The sequence below is a fragment of the Phytophthora infestans genome, genomic scaffold, assembly GCF_000142945.1.
Source record: "Phytophthora infestans T30-4 supercont1.3 genomic scaffold, whole genome shotgun sequence".
Classification (NCBI taxonomy): Eukaryota; Oomycota; class Peronosporomycetes; order Peronosporales; family Peronosporaceae; genus Phytophthora; species Phytophthora infestans.
The window spans coordinates 3366372-3376383 of record NW_003303756.1 but is presented as its reverse complement, the minus strand read 5'-3'; the positions used below and the strand labels follow the sequence as shown (position 1 = coordinate 3376383).

The following is a 10012-nucleotide window of genomic DNA, read 5'->3' as shown; positions in this document are numbered from 1 at the left end:
CTTGTAGCTTGAAGTGCCTTTGACACGGACTCAACCTTTTTTTAGGTCTTTTAGCAGCAAAAGAAGACGCTTGTTACAGGATGGGGCGGGGGGGACGTCCACAATGTCGTCGTCCTGGGGTCGAGGTGCTCCAGAAGCTTGAAATACCGGTGAACCATGCTGAACGTGAGCTCCATCGTGTGTCCTGTCGAATTATAGGACGGAGGGAGGTTTTCGACCTGCAATATATATAGCCATACAGAATGAAACCTTTAAAGTTAAAATCTTAAAATGCTACTGTACCCACTTTTCAGAAGTACTACATGTACTTGTATACAAAGGGGGTACCTTTTATGTCTCGAGCTCTTCTAAAACATTGGGCTGTTTCTAAATCGACCGCAGCTTTTGTCCAGCCATTTCACATCGCACAGACATGGACCACGACAGCGGGTCGGAGCACGAGGACGTAGAGCGCGTAGTGCGTGAGGCACCCAAACGCCTTGGCGAGTCGAAGCCCAAGCCTAAGAAGGAGAAGGTCAAGCATGTAGGCAAATACACGCGTGGAGTTGGCGTTTCCATTCGCGGAATCCGCGACAAGAAGCTGAAAGGCTCCCTACAGCGCGCTCACGAGAAGCAAAAACTTGCGGCCGAGTCTGCTGCCAAATCTGAGATTCTGCTACCCGATCAGGCCGGTTTTCTTGAAGCTGAAGGTATTGAGAAGACGTACAAGTTCACGCAGCGGCAGCTTGCGGACAATGTGGACGTTAACACAGCGCGCAAGATATTTAGTCTGGACCTGCCTGACTACGGCTCCTACCGCGTCAAATACACGCGCAATGGTCGCAACTTGCTGCTCGGCAGTCAGAAAGGCCATTTGGCGCAAATGGACTCGCTGCGCATGAAGCTCACGTGCGAGTTCCAGGCCAACGACCTTGTGCGCGACATCAGCTTTTTGCATAACGACTCGCTCTTCGCCGCAGCGCAGAAGAAGAACGTGTACATTTACGACAACACTGGAGCCGAGGCGCATTGCATCCGCACCATCCCAGAGCCGCGCAAGATGGAGTTCCTACCGTACCACTTCCTGCTGTCGTGTGTGAGCGGCAATGGATTGTTGACTTACCACGACGTGACGGAAGGGAAGCAGGTGTCCACACACCGCACCAAGCAGGGACTGTGCGATACTATGGCTCTGAATCCCTGGAATGCCGTTGTGAACCTTGGCCACGCGAGCGGAATCGTGACTCTTTGGACGCCCAACATGTCAGATGCTGTCGTCAAGATGCAGTGCCATCAGGGGCCGAGTACGTTATCCTTCCTTGCTGCTGCTTTACGGCGATGTACACGTTACTTACAATTGGATTATGCTTTGGTCGTTGCTTTCTGCAGTTCGCTCCATGGGCATTGACAACAGTGGAAAGTATCTGGTTACCGCTGGCGCAGACAGGAAGGTGAAGGTGTTTGATCTGCGTAAGTACCAGGAGCTAAACAGCTATTACCTGAGTGCGGCAGCCAATACAATGAGTGTGAGTCAGCGTGGACTCGTGGCAGTGGGCTTCGGTCCCAACGTGCATGTGCTCAAGAGCACCTTCTCGTCGGGATCGCCTATCCGGCCATACATGACGTACCAGATTCCGGGCTCTATGATCAGCTCGCTGGCGTTCCGTCCTTTCGAAGATGTGCTGGGTGTTGGCCACGCCACGGGCTTCAACTCCATCGTGATTCCTGGCTCGGGAGAGCCCAACTTCGACACATACGAAGCCAACCCGTATGAGAACCACAAGCAACGTGATGAGTCGGAGGTGCGCTCGCTTCTGGAGAAGATTCGTCCGGAAATGATCACACTGGATCCGAACACTATCGGTCGTGTGGACATGGATCCGGCCGAGGAGCAGGAGAAGAAGATTTACCAAATGCAGCGAGCCAACGGAGACGCCACCGCCAAGAAGCCCAAGAAGAAAATGCGTGGTAAGAACCGTCCATCGAGGCGACTACGTAAGAAACAGCAGAACGTCGTCGACGCCCAGAAGCAGCAATTCCGTGAGCAACTAGCCAACAAGCAGAAACGCCAAGAGCGACAGGAACAACAGCGCGAGTGGAATGAAAAGGCTGAGAGTGCACCCACGGCACTCAACCGGTTCTTCAAAAAGTAGATGCATAGACACACTGTAATACACACGCAGACGCATTAGACGCCCCAATCTTGTGCGATCAAGACCAAAGACACTTTATTTTGCGCCATAAAATCGAACCAAATGCGTCCAGCCATACGGAACCCCTGTAATTTGGCTATCCTAGTAGCTTATGCGAGGTAGCGGTACGTGTTGGCTTGATCAGGGTCGCGCTCGAGGTATTCGCGGTCGATAAGAGCCTCGATACGACGCTTAATCACCTTGAGATTCGGCTTGAAGAACGCCAGCTGACTCAGCACCTCCGAGATAAGCTGCTGGTGCTGAAGCGTCTTGCGTGCCTTCATGATACGCACAATAGCAGCTTCTATGGCGATACTGCGGTCCTCCTCCACATTCTTCTGGCTGTGACTTTCCTCCAGAGAAGCCATCGGGATACGCAGCTTACGCATCGGAGAAGCAAACGTCTTGTTGACGGCAAACTGGTCGCTGGTCGAGATCGTCTTGCCCGCAGGAGTCTTGGCCAGCAGCTTGTACTTACCACACGACAGCGAGTGCATAATACGCTTCACTACATCCACTGTAACGTTCAACGACTCGTGCACGGCCTCGAACGACAGCGCTCCTTCGCCTTCATTGAACAAAAGCAGCGCTACTGCCTGCAACGTCGTCACCTGCAGATCATACCATTTCTTCTTGGGGAAGTTGGCTCGGATCGTCGCGTTACCCAGCGAGTGCACCCACTGCAACCGACGGTGGCTCGTTTTCGAGTCATAGTACACCTTGAAGAGGTTCATGCATCGGACCATAAGCGGCGGCATTGTGACCTCCAGAATACGGTACGACGGCCAATAGCCCGTCGTCAACACCTGCACGCTAAACTCGAGGTTCAGCGCGGCTTCATTCGAGTCGCTCTCCCGCTGTTTCTTCAAGAATCCCTCGAACTCTTGGTGGTGGTCACTGCCGATGGCCAGGTCGTTCATCATACCTTCCATCTTACCGGTAAACTGCGCACCACAGCGCAACTTAAGCTTGCCGATCATCAGAACCTCCGCGTCAGCAGAAGCAGAGCGTTGATTCAGTAGACGCTTCGCAAGCTGGTTACGGTAGATCTCGGCGAATAGATCCTTGTCTGTGAGGTACGAGAACACGAACACCACCTTCTCCAGATAGTCCTCCACTTGCTCATCACTGAGTTTCTCGCCTCCAGTCTTGAGGATTCGGTCGCAGAACGTACTCATCAGCTTTGCCGAGCTATCCGGACCCACATCTTTGTTCACGAACTCGACGAAAGCTTCCTTCAGCGCCTTCTGGAACAGAGAGTTACCGGCGAATTGCTCATTCACGATACTGCGGAACTTGTCGTGGATGGCCAGAATATCCTTGATGAACGTCGGGTCCGAGCTGGGGTCACGTACATTGCCCGAGGCTACAGCATTAGCGCGCTTAGCGACGATATCGTTACCCACAGCGGTGATATGCTGCTGCACGAGGTCGGCGATGGGCTCCAGTCCGTTCTTGAGACGAGCAAACAGTCGGTACATACGGGCCAGGTCCTCCAGCTTATCGTTCTTCAGTAGCGCAATGACACCAGAGTTCTCCCTCTCGATGAGCTCCTTCTGCGCTGCTTCAAGCAGCACGCTCTCCAGCTTCTTGACAAGTTTGGGCTCTGTGGACTTGTGCAAATACGTGTGCACACGACTGCGCTCGCTCTGTAGAGCATCCTCGACTTTCTGGAGGTACACAGGCGTCGAGTCTTCACTGAGCCAGCCCTTGGACTTACGCTCGTAGTATATAGCACTTGTGGACACCAGGTCCGCCTCCAAACAGCTCTGGTAGACGTCGAGAGACTTCATGCCCATGACCTCGAAGATCTCAACGCAGTTCTTCATCAACGTCGTGTCGATGATCTCTCCGTTGCGCTCCTTCTCAATGAGCTCGATCATGGCGTCTTTAACGCGCACTTTGACCTTCTGGAAGACCATACGATCAAAGCTCTGCAGACCAGCGTCGTCCAGGGTCGGCAGCGAGTGGTGCTTGACGTAGTAGCGATCCAAGTACATGAAGAAGCGCGTCATCCACTTCATCATGAGCTTGTGATTGGTCCAGCGCTTGACGAGTTCTTGTAAGAAGAACTCGTCGTGTGCCTGCTCTAGACTGGGCAGCACCTTTTGCTCCAGATACGTGTCGAAGGTCTGGCCGTGGCGGTCGTAGAGCTGCTCTGAGAAATTATACGGTGAGCGCTGCGTGCACATGTTGTAGCACGTCGTGTAGATAGGCATGAAGGCATTGGGCGGGAAGGGCGACACCTTCACCTGGTCGAAGCCCTTGTCCAAGATGTCCAGCAGCACGTCGATGGCTTTCGGCTTGATCTCCTGGTCCCAGCCTTCCTCGAGCGAGATCATGTTCTTCCCACTCATGGCGTCGAGATCTTTCGCTTTAGATACTGCAGGAAATTAAAGCGTGGTAGCGAAGAGGAGCTGGAGTAATAGAAGCCAAAAAGTGTTGCCGCGAACTGGCCGAGAAGCACTCTGAGCTATCTGGTGCAGATGAAAATGGCAAGTCACTTTGCCTCCCTTCTTTTTGATAAGATCACGGTGAGTCCTCTGAATAATTATATTTTTTGCTGTGTGTATTCTCTTTTTAGAATATTTAATGTTTGTGATATCCCAAGTGTTACAGTGTACAGTACACTCGGAGTGTATTTTAAACTAGCCGAGCGCCGCCGCTACGCGGCGGTAATTTAGGTTTTACTCTAGATTTTTGCCTTCCCGCCTTCGCTTCGCTTTGGCGGGATAATTAGTCCAAATCCTCTGAGTCCCCCATGTGCCTAAATCGACTTCTTTATTTTTATAAATCTGCGTTTCTTTTGCTACAAATTGCTGAGCTCCCAGAAAGCCGTGTAAATATTTCTACCGGTACAAAAGACTGAGACCCTAGCATCATACTTACCATGCTCATAAACGATTACGCTAATGATCTTGGCAAAGTCTCTTTGTTGTTGTTGGCGATCACTGTACCTTAATCTTCCACCCAGAAGCACCTGCACTTCAGTCTAAAAACGCTAAATAATATATTTAGTTTAGCGTCGTGACCGTTTCTGAAACCTAGATTGCAACAATGCAAAGAATATCTGTCCAGCTTGCATCAAATACCCGCTTGTACTGCCTGGTTAAGCTTGTAATAAACTGACTATTAACCACTTCGCATACCATCTCAAACTTTGAAAGAAAATTAAAAGTGTAACAGTTTGAATATTTAATAAAAATATTCAGGCTGTAGCATTTTCTTATGCATTGAAGTGTGTTCATTTTGTGCTGATTCAGAATCAGTCATTAGACACTCGAATCTGTGCCTGTTATGGATGAATATCATCAATTCTCCGACCCTACTTAATTTTGGTATTGGTATTAATCACCAATCATCCATTTTTATTTAGTAGATAGCCAATCGTACGGTCTTGACAAGATGATTTGGCCAATCCAAATGGTAAGGGTTAGGTTGAACCTCGTTGGAGTTGGCTCCGACATATCGGGTCGGAGGGGACTCAGGAAATATGGATATGCTCTTACAAATTTCAATATGTAGGCATATCATATGCATAAAGTCATTTCTCCGACTTCTCCGACCAGTGCAATCATTACCACACATTAGTTTTAAATCTTACTTATTATTAATATGCCATTATGTAGTAGTAAATTTTAGAAGAGGTGGGTAGCAACGCCACAGGGAGCTTGCTCGTCATTAGGAACAACACATGCAACATCCCTGCGTGGAGATCCATTATTTTTATATTGCGTAGAGCATTATGTAGCAAGCGTCAATTAAATGTACATGTATTGCCTTATTAATTCTTGAGCACATCGACTCGCTGCCCCCTGCCGCTCTGCCGCCGCCCTGCCACCACCCTGCCGTACTGCCACCGCCACGACACTGCCGCACTGCCACCGCCCTGCCGCTCTGCCGCCGCCCTGCCACCACCCTGCCGTACTGCCACCGCCACCGCCCTGCCGTACTGCCACCGCCACCGCCCTGCCACCGCTCTGCCGTACTGCCACCGCCACGACACTGCCGCACTGCCACCGCCCTGCCGCTCTGCCGCCGCCCTGCCACCACCCTGCCGTACTGCCACCGCCCTGCCACCACCCTGGGCTGCCGCACTGCCACCGCCCTGCCACCACCCTGCCGTACTGCCACCGCCACGACACTGCCGCACTGCCACCGCCCTGCCGCTCTGCCGCCGCCCTGCCACCACCCTGCCGTACTGCCACCGCCACCGCCCTGGGCTGCCGCACTGCCACCGCCCTGCCGCTCTGCCGCCGCCCTGCCACCACCCTGCATACATTTTCAATGTGGCCCACAGTTAAAAAAAAACTTAATATATTCGCTTTAAGAGTTACTGACTTAGATGTGCCGCCATTTATGTACAGGTCGGAGGTTGTCGGAGGTCGGAGATTTTATGGTATGGTTATACTGTAGCCTTTGGATATAACGATGCGTCGCACGACGCCTTTTGTTGACGGCGGTATTTTTATTTGATACTTAAACGATGATTCCAGGATGGTTAAACGTAGATTAGGCTCTAAGTTGATTAACGTTTCTTTACGGGCCTACTTATAATAACCATAATTTACACCTCTCATGTTGTGTTGTTATCTTACCGCTGCATGTAAAACCTTATTCTACGCCTTGTCGGCAACGCGTCTGCCTATTAAGAAGTATCAGAATCTTGCTGTCTAAATAAACGCTTAGGAAACAATACAGTAGTAATTGTCATCAGCACATATTACTTCTTTTCCACGTCAATCTAAACTATCTATCTTTGTGGATCTAGTGACAACGTTTATAAGCACAGCTTTGTTCTTACGGCAAGCCCACACGACCGGCTACTGCTGTACATGTAACATGTACGATTTAGCAATACCAGAAACCCACTCAGATAACTTATTATTAATAATGTTAATATCTTTACAATAAAAAAATTGAAATTATCATTTTAGTCAGTGTAACTCGCAGATCCTACTGAGTACAGAGTATTTAGTATACTTAAACCATGTCCTCGGAAACACGCATGCTTACGTGTACGCTAAGCACCCTGCCCTCCGTTTAGTACTCAAATATCAATGCATTATGAAAAAGTATAAAATATTAAAACGATGCCGCCTTCGGATAATGTATTAGCTTTGTGCAAATCCCCATATGTAAACTGGGAAACACATGCATTTATTGATGTCAACTACACATTCTAGTTTTAACCAATTAAAGGCCACCTTCGCTGCGCTCGGCAGCCAGTAGGAATATTTAAATTATTTTATCCAATGATTTGTCCGGAAAAGCGTGACAGGCACGACAATTTAGTGTGACGGACAGACAGGTTGCTGCAGTAGATGTTTAAGACTAGCGCTCTGGGCGCCCGCTCCGCGGACGCTAGGGCATAGTTGGTTGGTGTAGAGAGGGCCGACCACCTCCGCTGCGCTGCGGTGGGCTTAGAATTTCTACTCAAAGCGAAGCAACATATAGTACATGTATACTGTGATCTACGTATATTATGCTCCAAAACAGCACCGCACACAGTATCCTTAGTGCTCACGTGTTATTGTAGACATGACCAGGATTTAACGTGATCTGCAAGAAGAGAACCGTCTTACCCGGAAAGGTTTTGTCTATAATCTCATTTGAGCGCATAGCTCCCAAAATGTCACGAATCGGAGGCGCGCGTGGTTGCAACGCTAGTATATGCTGTACGGAAGACGGGTCAGTATCAATGATGCTACGAAACATGCGTAGATCGGTGAGGAATCCCAGTGTAGCTGGCGTAAAAACGCCTACTCAATCATATTTCCATCTGCACGTCATCGCCGTGAGGCAGTCGACATATATCATCGATTGCGACGGTCTAATAGAGCAATGTTAATCAGCTCCTCGCGCGAAGTATCTTTTAGGATAGGTAGTTTTTGCCGATGGTCGCCACAAACATCAATATTATGCTTTGAAATTATTCTGCTGAGCTGTTTGTGATGTTACTGAAGGGTATTTCCACTATCTTCCGCATGAATTTATCTTACTTGCATAGCTGACGTACTTTCTGACTTATTGGCATAGCTACTGACTGACAGAGTGGCGTAAATCCTTTCCGACTGACATTATACGGGGTCCGATATGTACGACAAAAGGCCTCGTCCACATCGGACGAAGAGGCACCACTGCGTGCACATTCTTTTGACCGGCTGCAACATACGAAGATATATGGCTGTAGGCAGAGTATCAGATCGTAGTGATGGTTAGACTTGAATTGAATAATAGTTAATGTACATTAGATGGAGTACTTTCGCTGCCTACTTATCAGCTCGGCGTGCTATTTGATGTGTCCGTGCATATCCCGCAATGCCGCCAATGGGTGTTGTCGTGATAGCCAACACCCATGCACTGGGTTACTGCTGCGATCTCGGTACTTTTGTATCGTCGTGCTAGCCTACTGTACCTACGATTATGATGTATCCTTCTATATGATCCAGCACGTCACTATTCGGGCACAGGTCATACCCGCGGTGATACAGGCAAGCTGATCAGGCGTCTGTTAGCAGTATTCAAAGCAATATATACGCGCGCGGCGGGTACACATTATAGCCATCCGTGACTCAACCGAGCTCTTATCTCGGCCATTATGGACAGGGCGCTAAAGTAAAGTCTGCGTACAGACACATCTCCTTGCGATGGGCCGCTTGTATGGTCATCACTACCGCATACGTGGCTGTGTCCATGTAGACAGCAGCTTATTCATCGCGCATAGTGCTCACTCAATACTGAAGCTTACATTCGTGAGCGCATATTAGTGAAATATAAACTGTGAGGGTTGGTGGTACAGATAGCATGGGTTTGCGTGTGCCAAGTGAGCAAGTGTATTTTTATCTACGGTAACGCGTATGCAGATAGGGATGGCCAGCTTGCAAGGGTACGCAGTAGATACCATGCGCTAATTATTACATGAAACGCGCTACGCTCTGTAGGTGCATCAACACAATTGGCAGCATCATAGACAGTTTTCCGTCTAATCGGCTCCAAGGCTCGCACTGTAGCCAATATACTAAATACAAAGATAGGTAGAAACATGGAGGCCATAAAGGGTATATTTACCAATTACTTGCTCTTCTGCTGCTTCTTTTGCTCGATGTACTTGGCGTTTCGGGCGGTCAGCTTGCGAGGGCGGCTGCGCCTCTTTTTCTTCTTGGGGTACCAGTCAGGACCCATCGCCTTCTTGACGTTTGACAGGCTTTCCTGGCGGCGCACTTCGGCCGAACCAGGTGGCTGAAGCTTTTCCTCCCAGAACTTAACCGCTTTTGGGCCGTTCTTGCAGGCAATACAGTGTCGCACGATGTCCCGCCCGCTGATTGTACGGAGCGCGTAACCGTACTGCAGCTTCCCGCAGCAGACGCAGCGCGCTCGGGGATCCGTCGTAGATCGCTGCGGGTTCAGCAGAAGCGGGTCAATCTTCGCCTCGCATTGCTTGCACGTAGGGCCCACCATTTTGCAAACGTGCGGATGTTAGCTAAATATTTTGTTTAACCAATTACTTGCGTCCAAATATTAGCCAATAGCTTGGAAATATAAGGCTGGTATTTATTATTTAGAAACATATTGAAAAGTTGATACTAACGTTTTGGCTTTGCTATAATATATTATTATTGTGCTTTCAGGCTAAATTTACATTTTCGGGGCTATTGCCCGAATCGACGACAAATCGACCAAGAGTTTTGATTGGTCAAAAGCCAGATTTGCATCACGATCACCATTCTTCAAATTGCCACTCCTGAATTGCCGCGCTTACGGAAGAGGTTAAGTTGACCGTGTCGCTTGAGTTTCCGTTCTCTAGCTAACAAATGAGTACGTCTACATGCTACAGATCT

The 10012-nt window shown here is 49.4% G+C and overlaps 2 protein-coding genes across 2 annotated transcripts; one reads left to right on the top strand and one right to left on the bottom strand.

Moving 5' to 3' along the window:
- Window positions 1-412: 412 nt before the first annotated feature.
- PITG_02725 (uncharacterized protein) lies at window positions 413-2178 on the top strand (the record flags this gene model as incomplete). Its single annotated transcript, XM_002907578.1, has 2 exons — window positions 413-1283; window positions 1369-2178. The coding sequence occupies 2 exons, from the start codon at window positions 413-415 to the stop codon at window positions 2130-2132; spliced, it is 1635 nt and encodes a 544-aa protein (XP_002907624.1).
- Window positions 2179-2281: 103 nt separating this feature from the next.
- On the bottom strand, window positions 2282-4619 carry PITG_02724 (Cullin family protein, putative; the record flags this gene model as incomplete). The annotated part of the gene is made up of 2 exons (XM_002907577.1): window positions 2282-3268; window positions 3854-4619. The coding sequence occupies 2 exons, from the start codon at window positions 4526-4528 to the stop codon at window positions 2282-2284; spliced, it is 1662 nt and encodes a 553-aa protein (XP_002907623.1).
- Window positions 4620-10012: the final 5393 nt, after the last annotated feature.